Source organism: Dasypus novemcinctus, chromosome 30 (genome assembly GCF_030445035.2).
Source record: "Dasypus novemcinctus isolate mDasNov1 chromosome 30, mDasNov1.1.hap2, whole genome shotgun sequence".
Classification (NCBI taxonomy): Eukaryota; Metazoa; Chordata; class Mammalia; order Cingulata; family Dasypodidae; genus Dasypus; species Dasypus novemcinctus.
In genome coordinates, this window is record NC_080702.1 from 23,711,594 (window position 1) to 23,725,101 (window position 13,508).

At 33.9% G+C, this 13,508-nt stretch overlaps 1 protein-coding gene across 10 annotated transcripts in view; it reads left to right on the top strand.

Annotated features, from left to right (window-relative positions):
• The window catches only part of LOC101415219 (butyrophilin subfamily 3 member A2-like), a 158,620-nt gene extending 147,078 nt beyond the window's left edge, over nt 1-11,542 (top strand). For 5 of the 10 annotated variants that reach the window (XM_058290216.1, XM_058290221.1, XM_058290220.1 and 2 more), the window contains 4 exons: nt 2,648-2,667; nt 5,746-5,766; nt 5,859-5,885; nt 8,196-11,542. In XM_058290216.1, the coding sequence (XP_058146199.1) occupies nt 2,648-2,667; nt 5,746-5,766; nt 5,859-5,885; nt 8,196-8,204 (77 nt within the window). In that variant the 3' untranslated portion in view covers nt 8,205-11,542. Of the gene's footprint in view, nt 1-2,647; nt 2,668-5,745; nt 5,767-5,858; nt 5,886-5,977; nt 6,005-8,195 lie in introns of all 10 variants that reach the window. The other 5 variants (XM_058290217.1, XM_058290223.1, XM_058290218.1 and 2 more) reach the window with 3 other exon arrangements.
• Nucleotides 11,543-13,508: the final 1,966 nt, after the last annotated feature.

Genomic DNA, 13,508 nt, shown 5'->3' on the forward strand with positions numbered 1-13,508 from the left:
GAGTCTCAGGCTGCTGATGTTTATCAATCAATTACCCTGCAGATTGTGAAGTGGGTTTTAGCTAGTAAACTTAGTTAAATAATAAAACGAAAGTAACATTTTTTTTTAGGAAAACTAAGAGACCCAAGGGAAGCTAATACACGAACAATGTCTATGTTTTCCCTTCCCTAAAGTATCAGATAGATATTTAATATCTTGGTGAGTCAATGCTCTAAGCAGGACTAGTTATTGAACCAGAGACTTTGTATATCCAAAGTGGAAACTCCTCTACTGAGTGAAACTTTCTTGTTGGGTTGATTAGCTTTTCAGAAAGCTATAGTCCCTTTCTCTTTTGGAAGGATTGACTCTCTGCAGTTGGATAAACTGCTGATTAGGAATCTGTCCTTCCCCCCTTTTTATTTTAACTGCTTTCTCTTCCAGGACTGCAGGACACAATAGCCTGTATGAGAGTTCCTTTCTGAAATTCAAGTGGTATTAAGTCACTGCAGAAAAAAAAAATGAGCCTCAGGCTCTTCAGGAGAACCACTCCTCAAAGGGAACATTAAACAAGCTCTTGGAAACTTATTAAGCACTTCCTACTGCCCCTTACCTTAGGGGATTTTCATAGAACTAGTCAATTTCCTGACTCAACCTTCTCCCAGACCAATTTTCTATATCCCAGGGCAGTTAGGTAAATCAGGCTGCCTTAGAAGGTTCACCTCTCCTTCTTCCTGATTTCCCCTCAAGCCAGGTGGTATGCTCCTCAAAGCTCAACAAGGGGATCCAGACAATCAAACCTGCACAGGGTAGACCCCTCTCCACCCTTCACCGGAATCCCCCCTCTCAGAATATGCATCCTCTGGCTTGGTGACCAGCAAGTGTTGGGGGTAACCTCATCTTCCTGTCCCACAGCTCCAGCCTCAAGCATCAGAAACTCATGATTTTATATTGAGCAATCAATATTTTTGTTGTGCTATCTCCATTTTGATGCCCTGAAGTCTCTTGATTTGTGGGTTACCAAAACAGTTCACAGGCAAGATTTTACCCCTACTCAACTCTTTCAGTGTAGGAGAGATGACATGGGTACACTTAGTCTCATGCCATCTTGCCACTCTCTCCCCTAGATTTACATTTTAAAATGTAATTTTTGTTGAATGTAAAGAATTGGTTAGATGATTACAGTTAAAAGGCTGCAGAGAGAAATGTTAAATGGAATTGCTTTGGGAGATACACTTATATAAAGAGGGCCAAAAAGTCAATTCATTTTAACTTATTTAGTATTCAATATATGTTCTTCAAAGTCACAAATTGTTTTTATTCTTTAGCCATTATGAAAGTCCCTTAGTCTGTTATCTATTTAATGAAAAATTTTCCAGTGAAGAGAAAACTCCCGTGTAACACATCTTCATTTCTTTAATTATTTGTTTGATTTTTAAATTTTATTTTTAAAGAAATTTTAGATTTATATTTAAGAAAAAATAAACAAAATTTTAGGGAATTCCCATATAAATCCACTCTTTTACACCTACAGAATATTGCCTTTATTAGTGATCTCTTTGATTAGTGTGGCATATTTAATACAGTTGACAAATCCTACTGTCCAGTTCTTTGCACTGGCCATGGACAACCAACAAAATGATGATGTTGGAAAGTTCCCATTCCAAAAACTGGGGAGTGTTTTTAGCTGCAGATAGGTTAATTGCTTCCATCTGCCTTGTGGTATCTAGTTTCCCTCTCATCCTGGGTTTCTGTTTCTTTTAAGACTTATTTATTTATATTATTCATTCATTCTTTCTTTCATTCTTTCACTCATTCACTCATTCATCCCTTCATTCATTTTGGTTTATCTCAAGCCTGAGAAAAGTGCTTAGATTAAATTTTTAGAAAAGTAGACTCTCAGTTCATAATGTCTGGATTTAAATTTCAGCTCTGAAGCACAGAAGTTTTATAATTTTGCAAAAAGATTTTTAAGCACCTAGGTCATTTCTTTTCATTTTTAAAAGTCTAATAATGGTATTTATGACATAGAGTTATACTCCATATTAAAAAGTTCATACATCTAAAAATCTTGACACATATCAGAATAATATTAGTGGTAGTAGAAGTAATAATAGCTTTCATGGTTTTAGTTATTGAACTTGGAAAAGACAAGATGTTTTTTAAGGTAATATTCAGGACTCTCTGAAATCAAAATGAATCAACTCATTTAGTTTTCCCTCAGGTCTTTCTGTGAATTTATAAATTGGAAAATTTAAATTATCATGTAAGAAATATAATTAATCATCAGACTGAATTATTCCACTCCACATATTTTTTGTAGCTGTATTGACCTAGATATAGCCTGGTCTTAATTATTTAAAAAATGTTGAATGTCATAACACCAAAAAGCATTGACTTGTATATGTAGAGTTTGAAAGGATTTTTTTTTTTTTTTTTTTTTTATTTAATTTCCCCCCCTCCCCTGGTTGTCTGTTCTTGGTGTCTATTTGTTGCGTCTTGTTTCTTTGTCTGCTTTTGTTTCTTTGTCCGCTTCTGTTGTCGTCAGCGGCACGGGAAGTGTGGGCGGCGCCATTCCTGGGCAGGCTGCTCTTTCTTGAAAGGATTTTTTGATAATAGTTTCAGTTCATTTTTCACTAATATCCACTAACTTTCATTTATTTTTTATCAGGTGAACTCACAAAGATATGGGTAAGTTTTAATTTGATATTTTATATTTACCTGGGTAACTCCTTTTAAGGAAGATAATTCCATAGATAAAGTAAATAGCACAATTCAGCCTCTGTCCAGGATATGTTTATGGACTAAATTTACACTAGCCCTGATGTTAAGGAATCAGATTTGATTGGTCTAGTTTCCCACACAAAAGTTATTGGAAAAAAATATTTTGACATTCAAGTTCCACACTCTACCCCAAAATAAAATTTATCAGAGTATGGAGACAGAAATCAAAGTGCACATAGCATTTGGATTTCCCAATCCATGGGGAAGGGGAAGCCTCCCTTTATTGGCTCTGAAATAACACTGAAGAACTGCTCCATTGCACACACTACCACCCCTAACATGTGATACACCATAAGGAGAGGTGTTTCAACCTGCATTTGTGGTGTTTGGCCTCACAGTCTACTACTGTTCCCCTTGGAGACCATTAAGTTCATTAACCAATATTTTGCTGCAACACAAGATGGTTCTGCTCTCACCACCATTGCAGGCAGTGAGAAATCTTCTCCACACTGCATGTGTCACCTTCTCATCTATGCTATAGTTGTGCTTCTCCATGCTCACAATTTTCATGCAGACCTTTATTTTAAAGAAAACATAAAAACAAAAGAACAAAATAGAAATAAATATCAGCAAAAACTATTTGGGTGTTTCTTATAGTTTTTCTCACTTTAGACATAAGGTGAAATTTCAAGGGTCTTGGCCCAGGAGACATACCTGCTACTATTTACAAAAGGTTCGCTACCTCATATGAAAATGAGATCATACTCAGATTCAGCTTTCCTGCTTGACAGAATCTTGCCACACAAGAGAAGCTATTAATCAAATGCAAAATGCTCCAAATGTCTCTGTACAACAAAATTCCATTCAGAATGAATTCAGCATTGACTTCAGGCTTATCCCACTCTGAAAACCACTACACATTGATTTATTAACATTTCAAATAATTCTGTTCAAATCATTTTCCAAGAATTGAATTATTTGTTTTGAGTAAGGAATATGGGAATGCATTTTTCGTAGAATGCCACCAAAGAGTTCTATTGTTAAAGAATAAAAAGTGTCATATCTGGAATAAAAGAAATTATTCAACCACTTTTAGTTAGACAAGTGCATAAATCTCCTTAGCGGTAGGATTATCATCATCCTCATCACTCTACATCTATTTTTAAGATTTCCTATTTCCTAAGAATGGTTTTTTACAATGTTGGTACAAGGGTAAATAAAATATGGAACTAATCATTTCCCTGATATATTAAACATAAAAAGAGGAATAATATATATATATATATAAAACAATATATGAAAAGAGCAGTATGATATCATTTTGGAGAGGTAGAGTGTTGATCATAAAGAATCTTTCATGCTATGCATACAATTTAGAAATTTATCCTATGAGTTGAAGATAAGAACAGAAACACTTTGAATGGATGAGGTTTTACCTACTAAGACCACAAGATTTGAATTTTAAAGTGACCTCACTAAACAATGCCTTGGGATGTGATAGATAGGACATTGGGTTTTTCACAATAGTCAAGGAAGAGTTCAGATTGGTGAGAAAATGCTGGAGATGGTAGGAAAATGTGATTCCTGTAGTGGAGGTAGAATCAAGTAGCCTTGGTGAAGAAGTCAATGTGTAGAATTATGAAGGGGGTGATTGAAAATAAGGTGCAAATAATAACACTGTTTCTAGTATGTGCAACTGGATACATTGATTTCATTCACTGACATGATGATGTAACTCAATACATTTTCAGCTACAAAGTTCAGTAGGTCATTAGTTTTCTTTAAGTATCATAGTCTCTTCAGTAACTTAATTCCAGTGGACAATACCAATCAATAAGTGGCATTTGGCCAAGGTTTTTAAACATGTTTGCATTGTACAGAATAAATTCCAAATTAATAATCTAAGAAATGCCATGGAACAAGGAGTTTGGGGCAGTAAGAACATATATTAGAGGGATTTGGCCTAGTTATGAGGTCATAGATTTGCTGAGAATGAAAGGTCTCAATTTCATTCTCATTTTTGTATTGTTTTGTCTGTGGTCTGTATAGTAACAAACTGCATTTTTATTTTGAATGTTGTTTGACACCTAGGGCCATTTTTCTGATTCTTTCGTCTATCTTTTTTTTAGCCAATCCCTCAAGGATGAGAAATATTAGTGAGCATTATTTTTGATTTTGCTTTTATGTAACTAAGGAAAAATCAATATTTATAAGCTTTATATAAGCTTTATAAAGCTTTATAAAGCTTTTATAAGCTTTATGAAATGAATTGCCATTCAGCTATTCAATTAAGCTATAGAAAAATATTCATTTTCATGAAAAATATTAAAAAACATTTTAAATGTTTAGAGCATGTTTTTAAGTTGCATGTGTTCGATGTGCCTTTTATATTGCTGTGGCATACACATATTCTAGATATATACACCACAAGATGTTTTAAAGTGATCATAAGCAGACAGTGAAAACTTGATGGGATAGTTTTACTCTTGAATAACTAATATTTATAACTAGCCAAAAAATATTAATGCTTTGACAAAACCTGCAAGAATGTCTGAGGTGCCTTGTCTCTGTTCTCTGAAAGCCCCTTGCTCCTAGCACAGTGTAACCACTGACAGGCTGTCAGACCTTGTGGCTATAGAGACTATGTCCTAGCCATCACCATGTCCCTGATAAATATGCTTGACCTGAAGTAGATCCTTAATTAAATATTTGCTGAATGAATAGGAATTTCAGCAATTAATTAAGCAATTCCCTGAAGAACAGCTTCACCAATGCAGAAGTAGTTATTAGTTATGAGTTACTTTTGTTAGAGATAAAGGATTGCAATAGACAAGACTCAGTAGCTCTTTGACTGTACCAAGCAAGGTGATGCTCCCTGTAGGACAACTAGAACATGTCATTTCAGTCTTGGCACTCAAATTACAGCAAACTCTTCCAGAAGTTCAGTGATAGAATTCCCACAAGGAAGATGGGTCCAAAGCCTAGGATCAAATTTCCTGAAATTTGAGAAAGTAATATTTTTCCTTTTTATTTGTATTTTTTCAGACAAATTTGCTAGAGAACTTGGTAAGTTCTGAGTTTTTTTCCTATGCTAAATTGAATTGAAAATAAACCTGTGTTCTCTCAGAACACATACCTCTCTTTGTGATTCATTACAGACCAAAGAAGAGTCCTGGAATAAGAGGGTAAGTGAAGTAAAAATTTTTACAACTGATGCCAACAGCCTCCGTCCTACACAGTAATCCAGCTATTCTTGAATGTCTTTATCTAACTGTAGGTCTAAATAAAGTTTGAAGATTTCCAGGTAAATATAAAATGACTAATATATATGATAATAATATAATAATAATATTAGTAAGAGTGATGTTTACTTGTCATTTAATCTCTCTGAGATTTTGTTGTGATAAATAGGCAGGGAGGAGGGGTTACCAAAAGAATCTTTAAGAAAGTTTTGAACTCAAAAAATCATTTGATTCTGGATATATGGACATAACAAAAAATAAGATCCAAATCACTAAATGGAAGGGGGTTCCTTTCAGAAATGTCTGTTTTTAAAATTTTACAAATTATCCAAATCACAAATATAGTAAGATGGACTTGTTCTGACATGCAGATATGTCTTCCCTCTATTCTAAATCCAGCAAAAACATAGCCACAAGGATTTCTCAAAGCCAATAAGACAAAAACTGTATGGGATATGGATTCTGTTCCTCACTCCCACTTCTTGAATCCTACATTTTTTCATTCCTCTCAGAAATTCCCACCAGCAGAGTGACAACCTTTCTTGGTCTAATATTTCCATGCAGTTCCTAATGCATTTCTTTTTCCTTATAGAATAACCCAATCAAATAGTTATGGATACATATCCTCTCCAATTTGCACCCTCCATTTCTCTCCCTCTCATTCAGTAAGAAATCCAGATGCTGAAAGTGACATAATTGTCCTAAATTGTGGCACACCCTCCCCACCCTTGACTTTCTGTCCAAATCTTCTTCCTTTTCTCCTTTTTTTTTTTTGAGAATGTCACACACCTTTATTCACAATAACTAAAAATTAGATATGACACAAGACTTGATCAAAGGAAAATTGATAAACAATTTGTGACTTGATCAAATTTAACATTACTCCAATTTTAAAGGAACAGAATGCTGGTACACCAAGTACATGAACGAATCTCAAAAACATTTGTGTTTTCAAAAAGATCCTTGAATAACTTATTTACTATTGGATGATATATATCAAGGTTTGGAATAGCAAATATGAAGATATGATTAAATAAATGTTTAAATATATAGAATAGGAGTTGCTTTTTGAAAATAGGTAACAAAATACAATTATACTGAGACAAGGGAAACCTCTGGGTTGATGATGGTATGCCCTAATTTTTTTGCTTTTTTGTTTTTGTTATATCTTTCATACATGAAAATACATAAACAATAAATGTATAGTAAAAGTTGTGAACTTACAAAACAAACACGCATCACATCCTACAGGGGTCCCATATATCACCCCACCACAAACACCTTGCATCTTGTGAAACACCTCTTACAAATTATGAAATAATATTGTCAAATATTACTGCTAACTATAGTCCATATCATACATTTTGTGTATTTTTCCCAACTAACCCTAATGTTATTTTTAATATACTTTTATTACAGAAAAAGTAAACTTACAAAGCAGTTATGCATATGTGCCAAATTCCCAGACAATGCCCCTTCATGAACACACCAAACCATGGTGGAATATTTATTACTGTTTATGAGATAATATCATCAGACTATTGCCAGTAAACATGATCCATAACATACATTTGCAGACTTTTTCCATACTCCCCCAGTATCAACACAGTACATATTTGAATAAATGCAAGATTATTACAGTATTACTGTTTACCACAGTCCATAAGTTACATCAGTTGTATTTTTCCCATGCTTCTTTTCTCCTATCTTACTCTTCATCTACATTGAATATGCTTCTGCCTCCAAGCTTGCATGAAGTGTTGCCTCTCACAGACATCTCTCTGTCATAATTTTCACACCTTCCATGCTAAAATGCTAGGCAGAATATTCTTAATGAGAATATTGGGAAAGCATTCTGAGATTCAGAATATTGCTGGAGAAATTTCAGAAGGCTATGAAATGTGAGGATATTTCCTTCATAACTGTTGTGAACTTGGAGGTACATTTAATCTTCTTTTATCACACCCACCACAGTATTCATCTCATGAATCAGTTTCAGAGGTAAAATAATTTGGAAATATGGTCCCCCAAGTAAAGACCTCCAAATTTTGGGGCTGGGTGGTATCATGGGTAATGGCATATAGATGATGTTTATTTTTTATTTCTCCAAATATATGAAGAGGATCTTTGAGTGCCACCTGCTTTATTTCTCACCCCTTCTCTGATCCCACTCTTAGCTATTGAAAGTTTTTAATATTAAATCATGTAATTAATTTCTTCCTTCTACTTCATTTCTACTTCCTTCTCCTGAAGAAGACATGAAACTGATAGACACTGCTCATGCTTACCTTTCTGTGTTGGATGATGGAAAATATGTGACATCTGTGCAACAAAAACAAGACTTGCCTGACAATTCTGACAGATTTGATACTTCGGTGACAGTGCAAGTTCAGAACATCTTTGGAGAAGACATTACTGGGAGGTTGGAGTAGCAGGGAAGAGCAGGTGGGCTATAGAATTATGTTCGGACTCAACCTGAAAAGACAGGAAATCTCTGCTTGTCCCGAGAATGGTTTCTGGACCACTTCCCTGAAGAAAGGTGTGTATCAGGCTCTTTCTAACCCTTGCTATCCATTTAATATCACAGAATCCCTATTGATTGTGGGGATATTTTTTAATTATGAGGAAGGGTTGACCATTTTCTACAATGTGATAGAATTTACCATTCTTTACCCTTTTAATAGCAACTTCACCAAGCTCCTGAATCCATATTTCTATTCTGTACCTCTCAGTGAGGAAAATATTGATGGCCTTGCCTTCCCCATGGTGTCAGTAACAAATCATGCTAACCCTCTTTTGAGCACACCTGAAATTCATTTCCATAGTAGTCATCTCCAAGGTCCGTAATATAAAGACATTCCCTAAAAAAAGGCCCTACAAGCCATGGGGTATGAAAATCTGCAACAAATTCCCTGAGTTCGTCTAATCTTATGGGAAACTAAGAGTGATCCTATGCATTGTGTCATTTCCACAGCCCATACTCACAATCCACTCTCCCTTCAACATCTTCCTTTTATCCACTTTGGCCTTAAAAAAATGCAAAGCTGTTACATCCTTCCTGTATTTGAGTTTAATTTTCTGAAACTAAGAGATTCCTTCCTAAAACAATCATTCTTAGATTTTTAAAAATCATGTTCTATAACATTTATTTTTATATGTTTCTGTTTAATCAATACATCCTAGGCTCTATGAGACTAGAGACCAAATGTTGATCAATGTTATAACCACCACTGTACCAAAATAACAGTGGCTTGAACACAATGTTATACTAAATAATATTGAATTGAATAAAATTGAATTCCATCAAAACTCTGCTGACCAATGCTTCCAAAGATATTTTCATGCAATTGTGCATACAGCTCTTAAACCCCTTAAGTCATAGGGATATCTATCATGTGCCTGAGAAAGAACCCATGTGACCTTCCTCCATTGCCCATGAAATTACCCATTATGTGCTTTTCTTTATAAAAAATACATAGGCCTACAAACCACCTATTGACTGTCTAAATTAAAGATAAAATAAATCAGGTTCATGAGGTTGTAAAGTAACATGAACTTTCACATCTTACTGGTGAGAGCATAAAATGGTTAGATCCATTTGAAGAAAGATTTGAAGTTAAACATACAACTATCCTACCACTAACAATTCTACTCATAGATATTTACTCTAGAGGAATGAAAGCATATTAATACAAAAGCTTGTACAAGAATGTTCATTGTACCTTTATTACTCATAGTTAAAAACTTGAAACAACATAAAGGTCTTTCAAAAGGATTCTATAAATGTATTTCAGTACAGTGATACAATGTATTATTATTTGGCAATAAAAGGAATGGACCACTAATATAAAAAATAAAAATGTATGATTCTCAGAGACATTGTGTTGCACAAAAGAAACTGAACCCAAAATGATACATACTATATAAAGTTCTTTAACAGGCAAAACAATCTTAGGTGGAAAAAAGTTAGAACAAAAGGTAATCTTAGGAGTTGGGATGGACTGCAAAAAATGAAGAGAACTTTCTAGAGTAAAATAAATATGTTGTAGCTTGATAGGGCTTTGGTTAATATAGATATATTCATGGGTTAAAATGCATCTTATTGTACTCTTAGGATTTGTGTTCTCACTATATGGTCTCTGGTCTCCAATTATCCTTCCCAACTAATCTCACCCTGACTGAATCAGGGCTAACTTTTGTGATCAAAGAATATAGTGGAAGTATTTTCATATAACATTTCAAGATTAGGTTTAATTGTGTAGGGTAGTATAAAACAAAGTAAGTTAATTTCCATGGTTAGGAGCAATGTTTCAATAGTGGTTCATCAATTGTAACAAATATACCATACTAACGAAAAATGTTGTCAATGTGGAAAAGTGTGTGAGGGAGAGAGAGTGGGAAATTTGGGGATCCCCTATATTTTTATTTAATATTTATGTAATGTAAAGCTTCTTTAAAAATAAGAAAATAAAAAAAATAATAATTTAAAAAGAGATTGTAATTTCTACCTTGATCTCTTGGATCAATTTCTTTGAAGGAAACCAGTCCTCATGCCATGAGGATACTTATGTGGTTCTGTGGAGAGGCTCATATGTAGAATAATGATGCCTTTTATTAATAGCCACATGGATTAGACATCTTGAAGTGCATCATCCAGTCCAGTTAAGTCTCAGAGGACTGCAGACTCAGCAAAGATCTGATTGAGACTTAATGGTACATGGAACCCAAACTATCCAATCAACCCTCTGAATTCCTGAACCAGAGAAACCTTGAGAGAAAATAAGTGATTACTGCTGTTTTAAGTTATATGCATTTGGGGATGGTTTTGTTATATGCAGTGTATGTTCATTTTTCATGAACAGCAAATGAATTATATAAAAAAAAAATAAACTCATTTATTAGGTTTGCTTTTTTCAGTGTTATAGGTGAGCAATTCTGAACTAATTTTGTGTATTCTGTGCTTGATACAGTTATTTACTAAATATATTATGCATATTGAGAACAAGGTTTGTCACATTGGAAAAGGCCATTACAAATATATGTAAAAGGGTATGTAATTGTAGCAGTTTGATATTTTTGATGAATTCCAAAAAGAAATATTGGATTATATTTGTAAACTGATCTTCTCTGAGCATATTAGATTATATTGGATTTATAGGTTTACTGGATTAAGTAAGTATGTAAACCTCTTGTGCCAGTAGGGCATTGAGTTCCACCCCTTGGTGGGTGGGTCTCACAGATAAAAGGTATGGCAAAGGACAGAGTTGAGGGTTTTTGGTTTGGAGTTTTGATGTTGGAGTTTGACACTGAAGCCTTTATCTGGAGCCCTGGGAAGTAAGCTCACAGAGGAAAGAGAAGCCAGTCCCAGGAAGAGAGGAACACTAAGCCCAGGAAGAAGCAAGCCCTGGGAAGAAAGGAACCTTGAACCTAGAGAGAAGCAAGATCCTGGAGGGGAGGAACCAAGGAAGTCTGAACCCTTGCAGCCATTGGCAGCCATCTTGTTTCAACACATGAAACTAGACTTCAGTGAGGGACGTAACTTATACTTTATGGCCTGGTATTTGTACGCTCTTACCAAAATAAATACTCTTTTTATAGAACCATCCAATTCCTGGTATTTTTTCATCAGCACCCTTTTGGTGGACAAATGCAGTAATATATTCTGAAATGTTGGATTAGAAATGCAGGTGTAAACATGACCTTTTGAATTTGATATATATATATATATATATATATATATATATAAAATGTGTTTGTATAAAATTAAATATATATGTGTATATGTAGATATGGATATATGTGTATAAAGATGATAGTAATGATATAGATAATCAGATGAATCATAAATACAGATGATAGAGATAGAGAGAGATGTATCTCTCCACTAGGGGGCCTAGAAACATTGACACACTGGTAGCAATGAACAAACCTAGTGTTCAGATTTTTATTTCTATATATCATTCCCTACTAAAATGAACCAGAGCTATTTGGATAAAACACTGATTAGAGATGTGGTTAATATGGGAAAGTATAAGAGGTGGGGAGTTTTGGGCATATGAGAATCCCCTATACTTTTATATAAAATTTATTTAATCTAAAGCTTCTTTAAAAATAAAAATAAATAAAATAAAATACTGAGTTTAGGACTGAGAAAATTAAAGTATAAGATGAGTCTGCAATATCTCATTGTAGCAGAAAATAAGTTCTGAAAGTTTGAGGGGCTCTTATCTAAAAGGCATAAGAGATAAGCTGATATAGCTCCTAATGGCTGAATTTTAGACAAAATAATAATAATAGCAGTAATGAAAAACTGTGGTCCTTGCTGACATAAACAAATGATTGAGTATTAGTACACGGAAGAAAGGGGAAATCTCTTTCTTATATACAATTAATAAATACATGAGTAAATACTGAAGAAAGAAGTATTGTATGGAACAAGATATTTACATAGTCTTAAAGTTTCTCCCCACAAATTATTTATTATTTACAAAGGGAAAATAGTAAGTTTATATGACTTCCCTGTGGAAAACCCTGATGAACATCACCTAAACAAGTAATTATAATTAGAATCACTAATATAGGGACAAATCACCATTATATACTCCCTGATATAATGCACTCAAAATTACTTCTATGATATTCCTCCCCAAATACCTAAATACTGATTTAGATCTAATCAGTAGGAAATGTTAGACAAGTTTAAATTGAGGAACCTTTTATAAAATAGCTAGTCTATACTATTCCAAGAAAATCCAATGTCAAGAAAGGTGAAAAATTCTGAGAAACTGGCAGGTTAAAGGGGACTAAATGTACATGACAGTAACAATGCAGTCTCCTGATTTTATACTACAATGGGAAAAACAACTACAACTTATAGTGGGATAATTAATAAAATTTGAATATGAACTCTAGATTAGAAAATAGCTTGTATCAGTGGTAAGTTTCCAAAAAATTCACTTTGTATCATAAATGAACATCGATCTTAAGAAATTCACAATGAATTATTTAGTGACTCTAAAATTGTTGAGAAATAATGTACATGTATATACATAAAATGTAAACATTTACTTCCTTGTTCTATTCCTGTAACTTTTCTGAGAAACTAAAACATATAAAAATAAAACTTTATCCCTTAAAAAAAGAAAAAAATTCACCTGGAACACATGACCAGATTGCACCACTTACATGACCTGTACTTCCATGTGATGATGTTATTGCACTCTTGTTATCCAGCACTCCATGGACCTCACTAAGGCAGGGTTAAATATGAGCCAGACACAAAAAATTATCCTACAGTAAAGTTGCAAACCAGCATATGATATACTCTCAGCAGCTCTCCAAATGCTGTACCCACAAAACATATAGAAAAAGTAAGAGGAAGAAAGCTTTCTTATATGATACATTGAGATCGTGCCACTTTTGCCACTCTATTATGCACAGAACTATTCAATAAATTTAGCATTGTTACTAAAAGAAGCAAGTGTTGTTAAGAAAATATAAACTTTCCTATTATCTCAGTCACAAAAATTGGTCATTTGAAAAATCAAAGACAAAAAATACAATGTC